We start from the raw sequence: 23,931 nt of genomic DNA on the forward strand, positions 1-23,931 counted from the left end.
AGTAATACATTTTGTTTTTGTCCTCAAACGGGAAGTTGTTTTGATTTTAGAGACTCCTTATTAAATCACTTCATGGTCCATTGATTGTGATTTTTCATACAAAGGGTCTCATGGTGGATATTTAAAATGTTTTTTCCTTTGACAGAGTTCTCTGTTTTCATCCAACACACTTCACCAGGCAATAAGTCGTGTCTTACTGATATAATCGGCAATTTTCCCTTTCTACAAGATGCCAATGCCCAACGATTTGAAGCACCTTTGCCTCGGCGCGTCTAATCATTCTTAAACATAGTGCCATACACTGACAAGTCTGATCTGCTAATGGAAACTTCTTCCCTCCCCAACTGTTGCCATATGAAGTGCATTAACGTGATGTGATTTCATTACATTTTTCTGGTGGCCACAGGCCTGGGGCGCCGCTCGGAAGGTGTCCAAGGACGACTGGCTGGAGTGGCTGAGACGGCTGAGCGTGGTCCTGCTGAAGGAGTCGTCGTCCCCTGCCCTGCGCTCGTGCTGGTCTCTGGCCCAAACCTACATTCCCCTCGCCAGGTATAGCTGTCCCCTTTCCTTCTCTCCATCCCACTTCAGAGCCACCACACTTCAGAGCACCAGGCAGTCACCCTGTTTTTCCCCCCACAGAGGTCCTTAGTAAACCACAGAGGTCCTCTTAAGTGTCAAGTTGCAGTTTAGTTTGAACCAAAAGACCCCTCTTTTCCACTCTTAAACCAGATTATGTTTTGTTTTGCTGCGATAACTTGGGCACACCTTGGTGTGGCATCCATGGGCAATTTTTTTCTTCTGATGCCTAACCAATATAATTATTATGATGGACTAATGAACTTATGGTCCTTCAAACACACAACAAGACAAACAGGAGGCCTATATCTTGCCCTGAAGACTTAAATGAATTATATACAAAAAATATATGTAGAGGTTGAGCATATCAGCATGTTAAGTTACTGTTGTTAAGCTGTTGCTAACTTTCCCATCCGTTGTCAGGGACCTGTTCAACGCAGCCTTCCTGTCATGCTGGTCTGAGCTGAGTGAGGATCAGCAGGATGAGCTGATCCGCAGCATCGAACTGGCCCTCACCTCCCAGGACATCGCCGAGGTCACCCAGACCCTGCTAAACCTGGCTGAGTTCATGGAGCACAGCGATAAGGTGGGTTCATACTCGGAGCAGAGGTCTTCAGCTCCAGTCCTGGAGAGAACTACTTGGTGTGCAGGCTTTCGTTCCAGCTCTGCAGTGACAGATCGGATTCAAATAATCCACTCATCACTATCCTCTGTCTGGGTATTTATTAGCTGAATCATGTGTGGGCTGGAATAAAGGCGTACCCACCCCATCGTTGGATAACGCTGGTTCAGAGCAGTGCCACGGCATCCATCCTTCCATCAATCCACCCGTCTAATGAATGTCCTCTGTCTTTTCAGGGTCCTCTGCCTCTGAGAGACGACAATGGCATTGTTCTGCTGGGTGAGAGGGCTGCCAAATGTCGTGCCTACGCCAAGGCCCTCCACTACAAAGAGCTGGAGTTTCAGAAGGGCGCCTCTCCTCTCATCCTAGAGTCCCTCATCAGGTAGGAACCTCATTAAGAGAACACATTCATCTACACAACCCATTTAGAACGGGGGAGTATTTGGTGGTTGCACACTACATTTCCTGTGCTTTCCAGACTTGGCTATGGCCAGCATCAATCGTTCAGACATTCTACAGGTAGCTACTGAGGCAGTACGGCTACTGTATGGTTCCCCTTGGGTTATATAACTCTTGCTTGTGTTGGGTCATTTCAACTTGGTGAAGCCTAACCAAAAAATAGCTTGAATGGAAGACCCAGTGCTTTTAGCCATTTTCTTTGGCTCCCTCATGTCAGTTTTGGTGGAATGCGTGTGATTGTACATGGCTGGAGAGGACAGATGCCAGATGTCCAGTAGTTAAAAGTAGCTGTCACTTGCCTTGATGACAAAGTGTAAACCGAGCGAGAGCGCGCCGGTTACGTAAGTACAATGTCCGTCTGGTACATTTTGTCCATTTTGTGGATGACCCTTGAAAATATGCGTTTGGAATTTCTCCCGCATGGAAAAGGTGAGTGGATCATTTCTGGATGGGCAGCTATTTTGAAAAGAAGGCTGCTACGATTGATGCTGTGGGATGTTTTGATTAGTGTGCCATGAATGGAACAACCGACCGTAGCTAATGCTTAAGCGCTTTTTTTCCGTTTCTTTGCTTTAGGCCTAGTCACTGTAGCATTGGCAGACTTAACTTTACCCAAATCGGAGTCCGTTTTGAGTTGGGACACAGTGGAACAGGTGTTCACCTCACTACAACTATTCTTAGCTTACTCTTCGCTAGTTCTTCCATTTACCTATTATTTGGGTTTTGTTTAGTGTATTTGTGAACCACAAAGCCTCACTAGAGACAAGGCCGACCTCTGATAAAGGGGTTGTTAAACATCCTTTAGTCAATGATTCTAACTTATTACACCAGTCAGATAATGGTTGATACATCCCCCATCCGATAGCTCTTTCATATCTCCTGTCATCTTTTCCATCCCACCTCTCACCCTTGTTTTTTACGCTGGTATTGTATAAAGAGAACTGTTTTCCAGCCATTTAATTGGACGTTTGCCTCCTTTCATCCATCGAGTGGTCTGGAATAGCGTTCTCTCAGGGGCCTGTTTTCAATTTCTCCCAGCCTTGATGAATGATGGGAGCCAGCAGCTCAGTGTTTTCAATCTCCCCATCTGGTTCTCACCTCTCCAGGATTTCCCATAAAATAACCTAGTATTTTGCCCATGAGACTCCTGTGCACCACGCAGCCCGTTCTATTCCATCACTTTGGTTGGTGTATATAGAAGTAAGAGATTTCTTGGGCCATTGCATGATATTCTTCAGTTAGGACGTTTGGAAGATTGTCTTCCATTTCTTTCCCTATCCCCAAATATACATTTGGCCTTTGCAGTGGATTTGCAAATAAATGTTTTACTTAATAAAGAGAGAAAGCTGTGTGTATCAGGGACTCAGTTGCTGGTGGGCCTAGTAATGCACCTTAATTTTGGCATTTGTAAGCCAAAAAGTCATCTCAAAACGTAGTCTAGTCAGACCATATGGGTCTTCATTTATTTAGCATTTAGGCATTTCAAATCTGTGGAAGGCATTTACAGAAGCGGAAATGCACAGTTTTCCATTATCCACGCCGTCCTAGGAATTGAAAGCGACTTTGATGATGCTCCACAGCCGTCCAGATGCAGGGGTATACAGTATGAATAAGGCATGAGGGACTTTGAGGCAGCAAAAATGATTTAGGAGCTGCGACCTGGGGTTAATCCATTAGACCACTGCGGTAGGTGAGCCTAGGGCCCTGTTCGAATACTTAAAATCCTTCTTTCATTTCTTCCTTCATTGCTTGAAGTAATTACCAATCTGAATGGAAACCATCCTTTCCCTTTGCTATTTAATCACGTCGGCTTAGGTATTAAGATAAGGATGTTTTCTTAGCCTTTTCTAAAAGGCCTGTTCTTTTTCCTTGTCGCTTTTGCTGTCTGGTAGCTGGACACGCCGCTCAACAAATTCATACAATTAGAGGATCAAAGCAATATAATTTTTATAGAAATCAGTCGATGTCAATGGGTTCTCACATGACGTGTCATTCAAATTCCCTGTCATTTTATAACATTTTGTGTTGAATTGAAATGTTTTCTCGTTTGAATTGAATGATTGGAGGCTGGACGGAGTCCCCCTGGTGCTGTTGCTAATATAAAGGCCTCTTAAAGAAAGGGCTGATTTCATTTACAGTTTGATCGTGAGACTGGTAGCACGATCGCTTATTGCAGTGGCTGGAACCGAGTGTCATTGCATCTGGCCCATCTGTTTATAACAAATACGCGGCCATAATGTTTCCAGTGGAAATGAAATTTCAAATAAAGTTTGGTATGCTCAGATGTAAGGGGCTGCAACCTCTTAAGCAGAAGCTATCCTGTCAGACTGTGAGATGGGTACCCATCCAGTGCTGCTCGTCCTAACTCATATGCGTTATTTTAATTTTGTACATTCCTCCGACCAGGTTTCTATAAAACATTTTTTAAATAACTTTGGGGTTTAAACCGTAGCCCARTGCTTATGAAATGGTTTTCAAAAGGAACAAATATGTAATGGGATGGACTCGCCTCCAACTCCTGTTCTTAACCACTGAATGAAGCATAGCAATATAGAACCTAACAGAACGTTGAGATAGAGGTGTGTTAGTTCTATTAGTGCCACTCTAATCATTTTAAAACAGATGCAGTTTTGAGATGTGCTTCCCTCATCACAAGATAAAAATGTAATAATATTATATAATATATTTTTTTAATGTTGTATTTGCCTTTTGAAACAAGCTCTCCCTGCCATATACATGACATTGCTAACTACCGTTGCTAACTGCCATTGCTAACTACCATTTAATGCTAGTAATCATATAAGTGAAGTGCAATGCTTGACATCCATCAATCTGAAATGCACTCTGAAATGTTGTGTAGAAGGTAAGAGCTCTTACTAAAATTGATGGTTTCCGGCCGTCTACTGGAATGTTTGATAGTTTTATGAATACGTAGTTTCTTCTCAGCTGCATCTGAAAGACTATAAAAAATGATTGTATATCTCCTTGACGGCATATTGATTTAGTCATTTCCTTAATTTGACTTTTAAGATACTGCATATTTTACAGCGCCAGCAAAAGGACCAATAGCCAACGTCTCCTTCAGTACGATATCTTGATATAAATAGCTGAGGCTTTGGCAGTACCCTTTTAAGAAAGTTGGGCTTCCCTGTAAATGAACTGTAAAAGTCCCCCGTCAGGCCCTACAGTGGACGGGTCGAAGAAATGAAGTCTCAGCCATTAGCACAGGGGCATTCCACATACACAACCAAAAGGTTACACCTGGCCATAGGATTCCTTGATTAATGAGGAATTCGACGGGAACCTCCCAGTTCTCCTTGGGAGCCCAAGCTCCCCTCCGCAGCTGCCAGTGGAAACCTTTTTGGACTGGTGCACCCACAAGCTCCTCATACATTAGCATGGCTCTGTCATTTTTCGTCTATCTTAAATTATCCTCAGAATTTGTCACCGTCCCTAAGCTCCCAATGACTTACTTTTAAGAATGTCGCTCATCCGCCAGTCTTTCTTGGGAAGGTGAGGAATGGAAGCACCCACACTTTATTTGGAATGTCCTCCATCCTGACCTTCGCTCCTCTTTGAAGAGACTACACAGGCAGCGCATCTTGCTGAAGGCATTCCACTATATACTCTTACCATTTCAGTATGTAGTTGAAAAGCCCTTTTTCTTTTCTTTTTTATGTGGTATTGACTGGGCGGGCAGTCGTGGGAAACGTGTGTGTTTGTGTGTGGTCTTGTTTCCTGGAGTTTGGCTATGTGACCTTTGACCTGTGGCATGAATGTCAGTGTGACCTGAGAGTCAGAGATCAGTGGTGGCTGAAGGCAAAGGCTTGGTCATTGTTGGTCAGAGACATGAGGGTGATCAACTGTCTGCTTCTCGAACCTACTGTTGCTCTTTCTCCGAACCAGCTAACCATTGGGGACTTGTGATAATTTGATGATATTGAACTGAGACAGACGGCTAGATGAATAAACTACATTGACTACCATCAGCAACACACTTCTTTTTTTAAAAATACACATTTATTTTCTATCCCACAAAACAACACAATATAGAGCTGTACACGTTTTACAAAAGACACAATTCCCCAAAAATCTACATGTTAGTTTCTCTCACAATAAAATATGTCGGGTACTTCTGATGAAAGTACATTATGTGGTCGTTCCCGTTCCAGTAGCTCACAAAGGCCCATTGCAAAACACTTGATGGATCTTCATATATTTTTTGGCATTGTCATACCTGCCCAATACATGTAATCAACTTAACCACAGGCTAGTAGACAGCTTGAGTTAGGACTGATAAATATACCCTATTGCTTTGAGACAATTGATGGAGGGAAGCAACATTCAGTTACCCTTACAGAACAGTGGTAAAGAGGCTTTTGTAAAGCTTTTAAGAAAATAAAGTATTTCAACGATAAATACAAAACTAACTACAATTTACAATCAAACATGTTAAATGCGTTACGCATTCAACCCATAGAAATATCCCAGGCAATAACAAAGGTCAATGGGAAAGACTTTGGTTCCTCAGAGGCTTTGTTAAATCTATCGGCAAGCATGCACATCATCCAGGGTTTGAAGTTCGAAGCGTTTATGGTTGAAAATTCTGTGGCCGGATCTTCATCTCCACCCTCTTCAGGGAGTAGTTGGGCCCGTGCCAGCCGTACCAAGTGATTCCATCTGAGTTCTTGATGTGGTCGCCATAGCGATAGAACACGCCATTCAGGTTGGAGTCAGTGCAACAGTTGTACCAGTAACCACCTGTAGGGGAAAATAGTAATTGGAAAGAAATTGAAAGGTGTTCAAGAAATTGATTCCAATTAATTCTTACATGGAATCAATCTTAATCTATTCATCTAAATTGTGATTTAAAGCCGAGTTTAAGTATTTTGTACCTTTGCGTAGTGAAGCACAGTCGTCCACACATTTGTCGTTGTCCTTGCCCTTGGTGCTGAAGTTGGTGTTGTTGTGGTAGCGCAGAGAGTCCCCGGCGTTTCCACTATAGTTGGCGATGAAGAGTTTGTAGCTGTTCAACTCGTTTTTCACTGTGAAGTAGCTGTACTCTGCAAAGCGGGTCTGGCCTTCCCAGTCCTTCATTGGAGAACAGAAAACACAAATAGTACCTGATTAACATATTTGCTGCACAGCTTGTGGTAAAACTACGCAACTGACAATATTGAACTTTGTAATTAAAATAGTAATGTTATCACTTTTGGCGATGCAAGAGGTTTACCACTTGCCCATGAGTTTTCTTTTTACTGTGTTTTGGGTGGTCTGTCTTCAGTCTCCTGGCTCTGAAGAAAACCTCCCACTTGCTAACATCAGTTTCCCAGGAGTGGTGTGTGTCAGAACCATGGAAAGCTTTACCAAGTTGTTATCTATTTACTACTCTCAATGTCTGGGGCCTGGTCTAAGCGGCTAGCCTGTTTTGGGTTTCCCACCCTCAGCCGTCCTTTGTACCTCCATCTCTATCCTCAGTGTGCTGGGCTGCCTTGTCATACGGAAGACGTTGTCATTGCCCAGCCAGAAGTCTCCGCGGATGGTGCCAAAGCCGTTCTTGTACTGTTTCCAGTCGCGGTTGAAGGAGGTCAGGCCCACCTTGCGTCTCTGGATGATCGTCCATCCACCGCCATTGCTTTCCATGTCACAGAATACCTGAAACCAACAGCACAGGTTAAACATGTGGATCAGTTGGTAGAGAATGGCGTTTACAACGCCAGGGTTGTGGGTTCGATTCCCATGGGGCACCAGTACAAAAATGTATGTACACACAACTGTAAGTTGCTCTGCATAAGAGCGTCTGCTAAATGACTAAAATGTCAATGTAAACAACTTACCCCAACAAGTCTGTGAAAAGTCTACAGAGTAGTCTACAGAGACTACAATGTAGCAGGGATGTGTGAACCTAAAACTTGTTTGCAGTTACAGGGTTCATCACTTACGTTGATCTCAGGGGTATTCAGGAAGTCATCTGCAGGCAGTTTGTACTCCCCAGAGATCTTGTAGTTCTTGGTGTACAGGGATGCACAGTCGTAGACGGCATCTAGAAAATAAAGGTTATGTCATTAGAGATGGCCAAACCAGATGCCGTTTCATGGTGGATTTAAAAAATGCTAATTGACTGAATCATGGGAATGGATGTCTGGCAGAGAAGTCAAAGACTGAGATAAAAGGATATTATACACGGCATGGTTCAGTTTCTTTGCATAGTTCTCTCAATTGTTCATGTGATGGTATGGTGATACGGTTAGTGGTGCTCAGATCACTGGGGAGAAATGGATCCAATGCATCAAAAGGGGGCTAAAGTGTTTTCGAGGCTGGAGTAGAATCACTCTAATCTTTACTTTTCTTCCTGCTCTGCTTCCCCGTCTGCACAGTGTCTCTGTAATTTGCAGAGTCTTTTATAACGCTTCTCTCTGTTTACCGTGCCTGAATCATAAAAGTAACACTGCTAAGACTGGCTAATAGGGTATGAAAAGAATACACTTCGACATGCCTGGTTAAATCTCCCCACAGTGATGAATGGTTTGGTTAAGTTCAGATGACTGATGGAAACAATTTGGCTTTGATGGAGGTGGTCTTTATTGACAGACTTCGTGCAGACAGGACACTACGAGTTGAAATTATGGCTTTTGGCTGCCATGAGACACCCAGACAGACTTGCACACTATAATCTCCATTATCACCAATTGATGGCAGCTGTTTGGTGCCCAAGATTCAGAGCGCCCACAGCTAATTATAGTTTGTCCAAAAATATGTTTCTAGTGTCCTGTAAATTAAAATGTTTGTATTTTTGACAAACAACAACACCCTACATACCAATGTAGTAGAACACATTTTGTTTGGTTGTTTAATGGTTTTGAAACTAATAGTCGTGTCTCTCTTTAAGGGGTATTTTTATGTGGATCGTTTTCTGACTGCAGACTGACTGATGTCATAAAGAGGAGGGAAAAATACCTTTAAGACAACCAAATTTCCTGTGTGTCTGGCATTAGGTGTGTGCTATGAATATATATATATATATATATATATATATATATATATATATATATATATATATATATATATATATATATATATATATATGGCAGTGTGTAATGTATGGCAGCCAGTGATATGATTTTCACACCTGTGGAGAACATCTGGCAGAAGATGCTGAGCAGGCAAGTGCGATAGAGAGGGAGAAAGAGAAGTATCGTCTGGGTCTAAACTTAACTGGGTCTGCCATGTGGAGCTGGACAGATTCCACTCTGGCCATTTGTCACAGTCACTACTGTAGTACTGCATTCACCTACTCAAAGGCTATTATTTTCACCAGAAAACCTTTTGTGTTTTATTCCTACTAATTATTCAATTTCAAACACTTTTTGATGCCTTCATTTACCCTCTTTTTTTCAACTGAAGTAATGAAAACACTAAATTTTAAATTTACACTAAAGTAGTGTTTAATTTCTCTTTTCTTCTTTGTTGCTGTGGCGCAATTAACAAATTAAAGGGGCTGGTAAGTTCTTACCTGACGAGGTCTGAATGGCAGACTCGACGGCTTGTAGCTGCATGATCTCCACCCGGTTGTTGATCTCGGAATACTTGCTCTCGGCCTCTGTGACGCGGGCCTCCTGCTGCCGGTTCTGCTTGTCCAGCTCCATCATCTGCCGAACTACGTTCATCAAGTCTGCCTCCTGCTTGCGGTTCAGCTCCTCCAGGAGGCTGGTTAGGTTGGCCACCTGTACCTTCAGGGAGCGCACCTCATCGCAGCACTGCGCCTTTGGAGGCTTGGGTGGCGCCAGCCTCTTCCTTGGGTTCTGCGCCCRCGCTTCTGTCAGCACCAGCAGCAGGGTGACAGTTAGAGCCACCGTCCGCAATGACATCTTAACCATTTTCTATGTTTCAAAAATGAGATACTTGCACCTATGTACTCTTTTCTCTTGTCTTGCTCTGCTGGAATACAAGCTGTCCTGGTCCAGTCTGATTCTTTAGCGGTGCTGGAGGTCCTGAAGAGGCTCAGTGAACAGGATTGGTTGGAGTGAGTTAGGAATCAAAGTGCTGACTGGTTGAAGTGAAGCTCCCTTTAGCCAACTGTTTGCTCAGGCTCTCTGCTCCTCAGTAAAGCACTGCTGTGGCTGGTGCATCTTAAATATTTTTGACATGTGTGCCCTCCCCTTTGTGGTTGTGCTCACAGTCACTGACCCCCCTCCAACCCTCTTGGCGGAGGGCCTTCCCCACCCCTGTTTCTCCCCCCCTCCACCTCTCCATCTCTCTCTCGCTCACTCTTGTTGGTTCTGCTCTGTGTCTCGTTTCTTTGTCAGGTGTTGAAAGTTTATTTTTCGCCCTGTCTGAAAGAGCAAAGGGAGTGGCTTTGTATCCAATAGCCTTTCATTCCCTATGACTCATCTTCATACAGAGGCACACCTTGCTAATTACTTTTGATACTTGTATCAAGCTTTGTGATTTTACTGCTAAAAGTAATGATATGTGTGCAACGTATCTTTGGCTTGCCTTCACACCTGAAGGTAGTCCTTTTTAATTGTAGTTGTGTTTCAGCAATAAACGCTGCCTCTTTACATGCCAAAGGAATGTAAGGTGCTAAGTACTTTTAATTGAGGGTTAAGCACACGTATGTTATTGATGCCACTGTGTGTGGTCCTGTCCCTTTTCTAGCACAGAGGAGTGACAATATGAGTTACAATAAGTCAACATGAGTGACAATAATTCAACCAGTTACTGTACATCGAGGGAACAAGCAAGCCACAAAAGAGCTGAAAGAATGCCAAACCTCCACTAGAAAGGACTTGGCTTTTATAGTTTTGTTTATTGTGTTTGGGATGTAAGTGTGCGTGCGTGCTGTGCTCCTCAGTTTGATGTCCTTGTGATCTAAGGCCCGACACTGAGAACCAAATAGTTTCCTCAATCAATATGTCTTCAGAACTATCTACAGTGCATTCAGAAAGTATTGATACCCCTTGACTTATTTCACATTTTGTTGTGTTACAGCCTGTATTCAAAATGGATTAAATATATTTTTTTCTCACTCTTCTACATATAATACCCCATAATTACAGTGAAAACATGTTTTTAGAAAATTAAATGCAGAAATATCTAATTTTACATAAGTATTCACACCCCTGAGTCAATACATGCTAGAATTTTTCGCATTGATTACAGCTGTGAATGTTTCTGGGTAAGTCTAATAACTTTCCACACCTGGATTGTGTGACATTTGCCCATTTTATTATTTTCAAAATTCTTAAGTTCTGTCAAGTTGGTTTTTGATCATTGCTAGACAACCATTTTCAAGTCTTGCCGTAGATTTAAGTCAAAACTGGAACTCAGACACTCAAACATTCACTGTCTTCTTGGTAAGCAACTCMAGTGTAGATTTGGCCTTGTGTTTTAGGTTATTGTCCTGCTGAAAGGTGAATTCATCTACTAGTGTCTGGTGTAAAGTAGACTGAACCAGGTTTTCTTCTAGGATTTTCCTGTGCTTTAAAAAAAACTTCCATCCTTCGCGATTACAAGCATACCCATAACACGACGCAGCCACCACTATGCTTCAAAATATGGAGCGTGGTACTCAGTAATGTGTTGTATTGGATTTGCCACTAACATAACATAACCTTGTATTCAGGACACAAAGTGAATTGCTTTGCCCCATTTTTTGCGTTATTACTTTAGTGCCTTTTTGCAAACAGGATGCATTTTTGGAGAGAATGTCAAGAGTGTGTAAAGCTGTCATCAAGGCAAAGGGTGTTTACTTTGAAGAATCTCAAATATAAAATATATTTTGATTTGTATAACACTTTTGGTTACTACATGATTCCATGTGTGTTATTTCATAGTTTTGATGTCTTCACTATTCTTCTACAATGTAAAAAATAAAGGAAAACAATTTAATGAGTAGGTGTTCTAAAAAATTGGATCGTGTGTGTATAGATATATATATATATATATAACATTTATTAAATATTTTACGACCATACTGTGAAGTAGGAACCATTGTCAAAGGACTTAGATCCTGTAACCGGTCACATATGGCATCAAAATGTTGGCCACATGCTATACCTTGCCACCTCTTTCACAAGAAAGATATTTCTGCTGTGAATAAAGGCTTAGAGGAATACAAATCACAACATTTTCCCCGTGTCATGCCCATTGAGTATATTTTTTTTGTGTAGCGTTTGGTTTAGTCATAGACGTGAGTCAGTCTTAAAGAAATAAGTGGATAATATGCTTTCCTAGATATTTTGTGTAGCGTTTGGTTTAGTCATAGATGTGAGTCAGTCTTAAAGAAATAAGTGGATAATATGCTTTCCTAGATATTCTCGATGCCTAAAAACAGTGTTGTGAATCATATTTCACTCTCAAGCAATATGTCCCTGAGGCCTTGCTATTCATTGGGCCTGGAATCTGTCAAATAGCACTAGTGCTGGAACTTCCAGCTGGATGCTAGTTCATACTGTTAGCACCACGTTGCTTTTCCCCCCAGATTCACTGTTTTCTCAAAATATTTACTTGCTTCGCACCATGCGGCATGTGAAGAATGCAGAGCACCCATTGACATTAGAGGTGTTAAGACCAATAAACCTCCGCGAAGGCCCCCTATTTGTGTGGCTCCCATGGATAGCCCTTATAGTTTTCTATGCAATTTAAAAAACACATTAAGGGCTCGCCCTGCTGCTCCCAACACAATGGTTCTCTACTTTTGATAAGCATGTAGTGTTTTCCACAAGCACATGGAGTAGCCGGCCAGGATCCCCCGGCTCGGGTTATGCATTTGTTTTGCGTTTTAGTGGCCTCTGTCACATTCTAATGTCTTGATTCCATCCTTAATATGCAGCAAAATGATGACATACTTTATTGGGTTTACCTCCCAGATTGGAAAAATAAGTTGTGGTATTGTGTTTACAATTTAAATGACTGAACATGTATGAATTCAGTGTATTGCTAGTTTTTTGGGATATCGTCTAGACCTATAGGCCTATATGATCAGGACATTACACCGTTTTTTTAAACATTTAACCTGTCTTCTCTTGAGAGTCAAGTATTTTACTGCAAGATATAAATTGCCAAAATTATGATTGTTCTTCAAATGATATATTTTATTAAAACAGAAAAATGAAGTAAATTGCCCAAATTATCTTAAATAAATTAAAGGTTACATTTAAAATCAAACAAATTGTGTGATGGCCACTCAGTTAAATTAGTGAAAGAATTTCAACAATTGCAACTCTCTTTGTGAATTGCAGTATGTAATTTATTTATAAACAACTTGTGTATCTATTGACCAACAGATTTCTTCCTAAATAATCTTGTCTGCTGACTTCCGCAGGCTTCAAACTACCTTTCTTAGAGGCATTTTCTCAGGTATCTGTAATACAGGTATGATTGAAGAATGAAGCAGGTGTTAAACATGGGCTTTGCTACACAGAAAGCAGCAGTTGTCTACTCCATTGTCAGACTTTGATTAAATCAGTAGACCTACAGTGCCTTTAGAGTATTCAGACTCCTTGACTTGTTCCACATTTTGTTAGGTTACAGCCTTATTATGAAATTGATTTAATAGTTTCCCCCCCCCTCAATCTACACACAATACCTCATAATGACAAAGCAAAAATATTCTTAGAAATTTTTGCTAATTTATTAAACATAAGGAGCTGAAATATCACATTTGCATAGGTATTCAGACCCTTTACTCAGTACTTTGTTGAAGCACCTTTGGCAGTTATTACAGCTTCGAGTCTTCTTGGGTATGACGCTACAAGCTTGGCACACTTGTATTTGGTGGTTTCTCCCATTCTTCTCTGCAGATCCTCTCAAGCTCTGTCAGGTTGGATGGGAAGCGTTGCTGCACAGCAATTTTCTGGTCTCCAGAGATGTTCGATCGGGTTCAAGTAGTCAGGGCTCTGGCTCGGCCACTCAAGGACAATTCAGAGACTTGTCCTGTACCAGTATACAAATTACGGAGCCAAATGAACGGCTCTCTAACTGATGTGTTTCGGTAGGCTACTGACAAGTCACTCATTTTAACATCAGTGTCTGGCAAGTCCTGATTGACTTTATATCAAAAATACAAATGAGATCTTTAGTTTACTTATCCAGATGTGATACCATGGACATTTAGGAATGGCAAAGGGATGTAGGAGATTGACTTTATTCAGTCAGTTCGACACCTTTTATAAACTAGTTAAGCTTGCTGTTCATCAATCAAAGCACAGTTAGCCTATGCGCCATCACTTTGTGGCTTCATATGAAACCCGCAAAATAAATGAAATGAATGTGCTAGATACAATAAACTATGTCGATTTCGCCTCATCATTACCACATTATATGCCATGTACAAATTGATTCACATAGTCGATGAAGGAGCATCATGCTCTCTCCCTCCGTGTAAAGACATTTGACTGCAACCACAGCGTACACCACACCACACCACACACACACACACACAGACAAGATCCGAGACAGACAGACAGACAGACAAGATCCGAGACAGACAGACAGACAAGATCCGAGACAGACAGACAGACAGACAAGATCCGAGGACAGACAGAGACAGACAAGATCCGAGACAGACAGACAGCAGACAGACCGAACAAGATCCAGAGACAGCGAGTACAGACAGACAGACAAGATCCAGAAGACAGACAGACAGACAGACAGACAGACACAAGAGATCCAGACAGACAGACAGACAGACAGACAGACAAGATCCGAGAGACAGAGACAGACATACAGACAAGATCCAGAGGACGAGACAGACAGGACAGACAAGATCGACAGCAGAGACAGAGACAGACAGAACAGACAAGATCCGAGACAGACAGACAGACAGACAACAGACAAGATCCGGACAGACAGACAGACAGACAAGATCCGAGACAGACAGACAGACAGACAGACAGACAAGATCCACAGGACAGACAGCAGACAGACAGACAGACAGACAGACAGCAGACAGACAGACAGACAGACAGACAGACAGACAGACAGACAGACAAGATCCGAGACAGACAGACAGACAGACAGACAAAGATCCGAGGACAGACAGACAGACAGACAGACCAGGATCCGAGACAGACAGACAGACAGACAGACAAGATCCGAGACAGACAGACAAGAACAGACAGACAGGATCCGAGACAGACAGACAGACAGGACAGACAAGATCGAGACAGACAGACAGACAGACAGACAAGATCCGAGAACAGACAGACAGACAGACAGACAAGATCCCAGACAGACAGACAGACAGATAGACAAGATCCGGACAGACAGACAGACGAGATCCGGACAGACAGACAGACAGAGGAGATCCGGAGGAGAGACAGACAGACAGGACAGACAGACAAGCGATCCAGACAGACAGACAGACGGACAGACGAGAGATCCGCAGGACAGGACAGACAGGACAGACAGAGAGAGGAGATCGGACAGAACAGACAAGATCCGGGACAGACAGACAGACAGACAGACAGACAAGATCCGGGACAGACAGACAGAGAGAGGAGATCCGGGACAGACAACTGTCAAACCCGCAGTGTTTCCCTGTCAACGCTCACGGTAGAAGATGCATATTGTTCATTCTAGTGGGGGAGAGTTTGGCAGACTTTTTTTTCTGAATTTAAAAGTAGCATAGTTTATTCATATCGTTCATTCCAGCGGGAGAGGGCTTGGTGGACTTTTTTTTCTGACTTGCAAATTGTAAAGAAGTAGGCCAGTTAATTTAAGTGAAAAAAGTACTGTATAGCCGACGCTAGTGGAAAACACTGAGTTTGAGCTGATGGAATGAATTGTGCCAAGTGTTTCTCATCAGAAGTTGCTCACCGCCAGACATCTTCTTTCGAAAAACCCCTGTAAAGCGTTTGAAATCAAACTGTCCGGTGACCAGAGGGCCAAGCTGTCCGTCTCAGTCAAAGCACTCATGGGTTCAATTAGAGAGAGGGACGTAACGGGAGCCAACAAATTCCAGGGCTCCTCTCTGAGCTAAAATTATATAACATTTATTAAAGTAAAGTCTTCCACCTGATGTCAAGTACCTCCGCACAGATTACCCTTTTTTTTCTCTTTTATTTTAGAACAAGTTGCTTAAATCAAATGTACAAATGCAAACCTTGTTTTATCCTTTTACTTTTATGACCATAGACCTACATTGATGTATTTAGAGCTATTCTGTACTGCTATCATGATGTGTATTAAGTAAAACATTCCATTTCAAACAAAGATACAGTGCCTTCAGAAAGTATTGACTTATTCTACTTTTTGTTACAGCCTGAATTCAAAATTCATTTACAAAAAAATCTCGCCCATCTACACACAATACCCCATAATGACAAAGTGAAAACATGTTTTTAGAAATGTTTGCAACGTTATAGAAAATGAAATACAGAAATATCTCCCGTAGGTATTCACAGCCCTGAGTCAATAATTTGTAGAAGCACCTTTGGCAGGGATTACAGCTGTGAGCCCTTCTGGGTAAATCTCTAAGAGCTTTCCACACCTGGATTGTGCAACATTTGCCCATTTATTTTCAAAATTCTTCAAGCTCTGTCAAATTGGTTGTTGATCATTGCTAGACAACCATTTTCAGGTCTTGCCATAGACTTTCAAGCAGATTTAAGATAATGCTAACTTGGCCACTGAGGAACATTCATTGCCTTCTTGGTAAGCAACTCCAGTATAGATTTGGTCTTGTGTTTTAGGTTATTGTCCTGCTGAAATGTGAATTAATCTCCCAGTGTCTCCCACTATTTTGCTTGTGCTTAGCTCCATTCAGTTTCTTTTTTTATCCTGAAACTCCCCAGTTCATAGCGATTTACAAGCATACCCATAACATGATTCAGCCACCACTATGCTTGAAAATACAGGGAGTGGTACTTAGTCATGTTGTTGTATTGGATTTACCCCAAACATAACACTCTCTATTCAGGACGAAAAGTTAGTTGATTTGCCACATTACTTTAGTGCTTTATTGCAAATGGGATGCATGTCTTGGAACATTTGTATTCAATACAAGCTTCCTTCTTTTCACTCTTTCAATTAGGTTTGTATTGTGGAGTAACTACAATGTTGTTCATCCATCCTCAGTTTTCTTCTATCACAGCCATTAAACTCTGTAAATGTTTTAAAGTCAACATTGGCCTCATGGTGAAATCCCTGAGCGTGTTTCCTTCCTCGCCGGCAACTGAGTTAAGAAGGACACCTCTATTTTTGAAGTGACTGGGTGTATATATACACCATCAAAGTGTAATTAGTAACTTCACCATGCTCAAAGGGATATTCAACGTCTGCTTTTTTTTGTCTACCAATAGGTGCCCTTCTTTGCGAGGCATTGGAAAACCTCCCTGGTCTTTATGGTTGATTCTGTGTTTGAAATTCACTGCTCGACTGAGGGACCTTACAATCTTCTGCATGTGTGGGTTACAGAGATGAGGTAGTCATTCAAAAAATCATGTTAACCACTATTATTGCACACAGAGTGAGTCCATGCAACTTATTATGTGACTTGTTTAGCACATTTTACTCCTGAACTTATTTAGGCTTGCCATAACAAAGGGGTTGAGTACTTATTGACTCAAGACAATTCAGCTTTTAATTCTTTATTAAATTGTGAACATTTCTAAAAACATAATTCCACTTTGACGTTATGGGGTATTGTGTGTGTGTGTGTTTTAATCCATTCAGGCTGTAACACAAAATATAAAAAGTCAAGTGGTGTGAATACTTTCTGAAGACATTCCAGGGTTGAAAATGTATGTAGATATTAAATTACCTTTCTGTTACCTTTTGGTCTTTGCTGTGATTTCCATCAAATTGGTAGTGATGTGAATGTTTCTGTAATTTACTGTGGTCTGTACTGAGTTAATGCCAAACAGATTTGTGGTCCATAACTACAGTAAGCTCTGAAACTATTGGGACAGTAGAAAATGTTTTGTTATTTTGGCTCTGTACTCCAGCACTTTGGATTTGAAATAATACATATGACTATGAAGTTAAAGTGCAGATTTTCAGCTTTAATTTGAGGGTGTTTTCATCCATATCGGGTGAACCGTTTAGATATCACAGCACTTTGTGTACGTAATCCCTTCATTTTAGGGACCAAAACTATTGGGACAAATTCACTTACAGTGCATTTGGAAAGTATTCAGACCCCTTGACTTTTTCCTAATTTTGTTACATTACAGCCTTATTCTAAAATTGATTAAATAGTTTTTCCCCCAGCATCAATCTACACACAATACTCCATAATGACAAAGCAAAAACAGGCTTTTAGACATTTTTGCAAATGTATTGAGAGTAAAAAACTAAAATATGACATTTGCTTAAGAATTCAGTACTTTGTTGAAGCACCTTCGAAGCACCTTCGACAGCGATTACAGCTTCGAGTCTTCTTGGGTATGACGCTACATGCTTGGCACACCTGTATTTGGGGAGTTTCTCCCATTCTTCTTTGCAGATTCGCACAAGCTCTGTCAGGTTGGATGGGGAGCGTCGCTGCACAGCTATTTACAGGTCTCTCCAGAGATGTTCGTTCGGGTTCAAGTCCGGGCTCTGGCGTGGCCACTCAAGGACATTGAGACTTGTCCCGAAGCCAGTCCTGCGTTGTCTTGGCTGTGTGCTTAGGGTCGTTGTCCTGTTGGAAGGTGAACCTTCGCCCCTGTCTGAGGTCCTGAGCGCTCTGAGCAGGTTTTCATCAAGGGTCTCTCTGTACTTTGCTCCATTCATCTTTCCCTCGGTCCTGACTTCTCTCAGTCCCTGCCGCTGAAACCCCACAGCATGATGCTGCCACCACCATGCTTCATCGTAGGGATTGGGCCAGGTTTCCTCCAGACGTGACGCTTGGCATTTAGACCAAAGAGTTACATCAGACCAGAGAATCTTGTTTCTCATGGTCTGAGAGTCCTTTAGGTGCCTTTTGGCAAACTCCAAGCGGGCTGTCATGTGCCTTTTACTGAGGAGTGGCTTCCGTCTGGCCACTCTACCATAAAGGCCTGATTGGTGGAGTACTGCAGTGATGATGGTCCTCCTGGAAGGTTCTCTCATCTCCACAGAGGAACTATGGAGCTCTGTCAGAGTGACTATCGGGTTCTTGGTCCTTCTCCCCCGATTACTCAGTTAGGCCTAATGGCCAGCTCTAGGCAGAGTCTTAGTGGTTCCAAACTTCTTCCATTTAAGAATTATGGAGGCCACTGTGTTCTTGGGGACCTTCAATGCTGCAGAAATGTTTTGGTATCCTTCCCCAGATCTGTGCCTCGACACAATCCTGTCTCGGAGCTCTATGGACAAATTCTTCCACCTCATGGCTTGGTTTGTGTTCTGACATGCACTGTCAACTGTGAGACCTTATATAGACAGGTGTGTATCTTTTCAAATCATGTCCAGTCAATTGAATTTACCACAGGTGGACTCCAATCAATTTGTAGAAACATCTCAAGGACGATTAATGGAAACAAGATGCACCTGAGCATAATTTCGAGTCTCATACCAAAGGGTCTGAATACTTACGTACATAAGGTATACCTGTTTTCATTTTGTCATTATGGGGAATTGTGTGTAGATTGATGAGGAAAATGCTTAATTTAATCAATTTTAGAACAAGGTGGTTACGTAACAAAATGGAAAAAGTAAACGGGTCTGAATACTCTCCGAATGCAGTGTATGTATGTATTAAGTAGTCAAAAGTTATGTATTTGGTCCCATATTCACAGCACGCAATAACTACATCAAGCTTGTGACTCTTAGAAACCCGCAGTGCCCTTAGAATTTCATGGTAAAAAATGTATTGTGTCATTTTTGAGTCACTTTTATTGTAAATTTGTCCCAATACTTTTGGTCATTGTATGATTGAAAATCCAAAGTGTTGGAGTATAGAACCAAAACAACAAAGACTGTGCCACTGGCCTAATGCTTTTGGAGCTCACTGTATAAAGATGAAAGATTTCTGGATACTGGGATAACATCGGTCTCAGAGGGATTGCTATTTATTTTAATTTCAAACGGTTTAATTAGAAACAGTTTAAATTTAAACAGTTGCTCCTGCTCAAAATGTGCATAAGCGTTGATTTACTTGCATGTGATAGAATGCTACATTCTACCTGGTCCCATCAGATAATCTGGCACACGTTAGACCTATGCTAACCTCACCAGACAGACGGGGATTATTTCCTGAAACAAGTTCTGCATCAGCCAATTACAAATGTTGACGTAGATGGACGTGTACAAACACTTTTCCATAAGAGCGTCCTTAACAATGTAAAGCACTCTCATTATCCTACAGATGGCAGTATTGTGTTAGTTATTTTAAAGACGTTTACCGCGAGTCTGGACTCGAAACCACGTTGAAGAGCATCCACGCTAGAGGAAAGTTAATAATTTATAGTTCTACAGTGCACCTGTCAATCAACTGATCAACACTGTAGGTCACGCTGTAGATCTGATAATAAGATGGTAACAAAGACCATTCAGTGCTTTTAGGGTGTGTTCATTGTCATAGTGACAACGGCAAATAATACTTAAATGAAAAATAATATAAAGACTTGTATTTAAATGTAAAAATGTAAAAAATTTAAATGTAAATGTAAAAATGCAAAAATAAGAACAGAAAATATAGCTAGATATTAGGCAATTCATTAGCTAAATATTAGGGCTATATATGTGAAAGTGCTAAAAAAAAAAAAAAAAAAGTTACCAAATTATGAAATGGCAGATCTGTGAGTTCCTCAAGGCTGTGCTCTGCGATCCCCGTATACTAGTGATGTCACAATACCAGAATTTTGACTTCGATACTGATTCCAGGTTTAGTATCACAATACTCGATACCATCCCAATACTCGATAACCAAACAATACCAAAACAATATCAAAGCGATTCCACGGCAGAAGAAGCAGGCCTATTAGCTAAAGTCACAGAATGGCACTTGATCCAGACAGATAAACTCAGCTACTGCTCTGTTCAATCGTTGGGCATCTTTTGAGGTAGATTACAATTTCGTTACATTAGACTCTTTTTTTGACGTAACATTTTTTTCCAGACAGCCATGTATGCAGTAATGAATCAATCTTACAATAAGTTTGACTGTTTTTATTATTAATTGAACTACATAATGGTAATAATTGATTTGAATTGTAAATCTCTATTGATAAATTGGGTAAATCAATATGTAGCCTAGGTCTATCCACAATACAGGTGAATGCATATTCAGTAGGAGTGTGTGCATGCATTGAGTTATTGAGCTTGTTTTGGCTGATTTCATGGCGCTACAGATGACAATCGATCTGTTTCCCTTCCATTTGGGACTTATTTTATTGTACTGATCAAAAACATTTGCATATACATTGCCGTTCAAAAAAAAAATGTGTCCTTTAAAATAACATCAAATTGATCAGAAATACATCGTAGACATTGTTAATGTTGTAAATGACTATTGTAGCTGGAAACGGGCAGATTTTTTATGGAATATCTACATAGGCGTACAGAGGCCCATTTTTATCAGCAACCATCACTCCTGTGTTCTAATGGCACGTTGTGTTAGCTAATCCAAGTTTATCATTTTAAAAGGCTGATTGATCATTAGAAAACCCTTTTGCAATTATGTTAGCACAACTGAAAACTGTTGTTCTGATTTAAAGAAGCAATAAAACTGTCCTTTAGACTAGTTGCGTATCTGGAGCATCAGCATTTGTGGGTTTGATTACAGGCTCAAAATGGTCAGAAACAAAGAACTTTCTTCTGAAACTCGTCAGTTTATTCTTGTTCTGAGAAATGAAGGCTATTCCATGCGAGAAATTGCCAAGAAACTGAAGATCTCGTACCACGCGGTGTACTTCTGCCTTCACAGAACAGCGCAAACACTCTCTAACCATAATAGAAAGAGGAGTGGGAGGCCCCGGTGCACAACTGAGAAAGAGGACAAGTACATTAGAGTGTCTAGGTTGAGAAACAGACGCCTCACAAGTCCTCAACTGGCAGCTTCATTAAATAATACCCGCAAAACACCAGTCTCATCGTCAACAGTGAAGAGGCGACTCTGGGATGCTGGCCTTCTAGGCAGTTTAGAAGGTCCAGAAAGGTACATTTGCAGACCACTAATATGGTGTATTTTGTCAGCATGCTAATATGCTAAAATACACTAATATGGTGTATTTTGTCAGGTGCTAAGATACCATAGGAAAATATGGTCTTCTGACACTGAGATGCGCTGTCTCTCTCATTTTCAACTCTCTGACAGTTGTTAATGCTGTAGCCTATTTTATTCAGCAAGCAAAAGCAACCATGCATCTCTCCTCCAATAGGCTATTAGTAAAGAAAATGTGTCTAAATAAGTGTCCATCAAACTACTGTAGTCTGACTTTTCCTGGGACTCTACAATATTTAAGAGTAATAGCCAAGGCAGCGGAGAGGCCAGGTGCATAATTGTGTAACAAAACAATGAAGACAGGCAGGCTTGAGATATGTAGTCTAAGTTAGAAGTGTATGCATATTAGCCCATCATTCATCAGTTCAATGTTAGGCTTAATACTGCAGTTAATATATCCAGTCAATTGACACAGCGAAAGAAAAACGTTCTCAGATAACGAAATCACAGGTAGCCTACAAAAATTATAGTAGCTGCTATAGGCTATATTACATAGATGTGTAGGCTACACTTACATATACAACGTCTTATATGCATTTTTATAATCAACTAGTTTGTCACACGTGTTATTTGACTCGAGGACCAACAGTGGAGCATTTTTCCCTCAAATTAAAAATCTTGCCCCAAGGTAGATTTGAACTCGTGGCGTCGTACCTTGTTGTCTCTGGGCCTACTGTTTTAGTTAATCACGGCAGCAATTAGTGATAGTGGTATTAGTAAATTATAACTATTTGTCAAGACCACGTGCGTCTTAGACTTTTTCCGATGTTTTACGACATAAGCATAATCCTCCTACGTATTTATTGATGTGAAAGCACACGAATGCGTGTAAAACATGGGATTTTCACATAATATACGAAAACCTTGTTTAACGTTAGTACTAGTAGCTAGAAGTCTAGTCAAGAACGCATCAATGCAATATCGGCACACAACATTTTCTTACAGACCAACGGAACAAAAGCAGACCTTGAATTTGTAGGTTTAAAATATCCCTCTGGTGGCCAGGTTTGACCTATTTTAAGAAATGCCATTGGTCTAAGATCTTTGATAGGCTGATGCGGAATTTTGTACCAGGAAATAATCGCTGTCATCTGGTGAGGTTAGCATAGGGCTAACGTGTGCCAGGTTATCTAAGGCTCCACAGTGTTTAGGTACTGWTTATTCTCTCTTCCAGATTGATATCAACCGAACTGCAGGATGGTAGTGGAGCCTGCATAGAAAATAGTCTATTGACAGTTAGTGAATGCATATACTGGAAGTGTATTGATATACTATACAGTGCATTTGGAAAGTATTCAAACCCCTTGACTTTTTACACATCTTGTTATGTTACAGCCTTATTCTAAAATGTATTAAATAAATCTAAATCCTCATCAATCTACACCCAAAACCCCATAATGACAAAGCGAAAGCAGTTATTAATATAAAATAAAAAACATACCTTATTTATAAAGTATTCAGACCCTTTGCTATGAGACTCAAAATTGAGATTGGGTGCATCCTGTTTCCATTGATCATCCTTGAGCTGTTTCTACAACTTGATTGGAGTCCACCTGTGGTAAATTCAATTGATTCGACATGATTTGGAAAGGCACACAACTGTCTATTTAAGGTCCCACAGTTGCCAATGCATGTCAGAGCAAAAACCAAAGCATTGTCTGTAGAGCTCCGAGACAGGATTGTGTCGAGGCACAGATCTGGGGAAGGATACCAAAACATTTCTGCAGCATTTGAAGGTCCCCAAGAACACAGTGGCATCCATCATTCTTAAATGGAAGAAGTTTGGATCCACCGAGACTCTTCCTAGAGCTGGCCACCCAGCCAAACTGAGCAATCAGGGAAGAAGGGTCTTGGTCAGGGAGGTGACCAAGAACCCAATGGTCGAGATGGGAGAACCTTCCAGAAGGACAGCCGTCTATGCAGCACTCCACTAACCAGGCCTTTATGGCAGAGTGGTCAGATGGAAGCACATGACGGCCTTCTTGTTTTGCCAAAAGGTACCTAAAGGACTCTGACCATGAGAAACAAGATTCTCTGGTCTGATGAAACCTAGATTGAACTCTTTGGCCTGAATGCCAAGAGTCACATCTGGAGGAAACCTGTCACCATCCCTACGGAGAAGCATGGTAGTGGCAGCATCATGCTG

General features: G+C 41.3%; 2 protein-coding genes across 2 annotated transcripts in view; one reads left to right on the top strand and one right to left on the bottom strand.

Moving 5' to 3' along the window:
* The window catches only part of LOC112068245 (serine/threonine-protein kinase mTOR-like), a 136,571-nt gene that overhangs the window by 21,581 nt on the left and 91,059 nt on the right, over positions 1–23,931 (top strand). The window contains 3 exon segments of the mRNA XM_024135341.2: positions 407–549; positions 1,000–1,162; positions 1,435–1,580. Of these exon segments, the coding sequence (XP_023991109.1) occupies positions 407–549; positions 1,000–1,162; positions 1,435–1,580 (452 nt within the window).
* On the bottom strand, positions 5,656–9,626 carry angptl7 (angiopoietin-like 7). Its single transcript, XM_024135339.2, has 5 exons — positions 9,171–9,626; positions 7,600–7,700; positions 7,118–7,312; positions 6,553–6,748; positions 5,656–6,418 (listed from the first exon to the last, which is right to left on the bottom strand). The coding sequence occupies exons 1-5, from the start codon at positions 9,532–9,534 to the stop codon at positions 6,249–6,251; spliced, it is 1,026 nt and encodes a 341-aa protein (XP_023991107.1). The 5' UTR covers positions 9,535–9,626; the 3' UTR covers positions 5,656–6,248.

This window comes from Salvelinus sp. IW2-2015, unplaced genomic scaffold (genome assembly GCF_002910315.2).
Source record: "Salvelinus sp. IW2-2015 unplaced genomic scaffold, ASM291031v2 Un_scaffold345, whole genome shotgun sequence".
Classification (NCBI taxonomy): Eukaryota; Metazoa; Chordata; class Actinopteri; order Salmoniformes; family Salmonidae; genus Salvelinus; species Salvelinus sp. IW2-2015.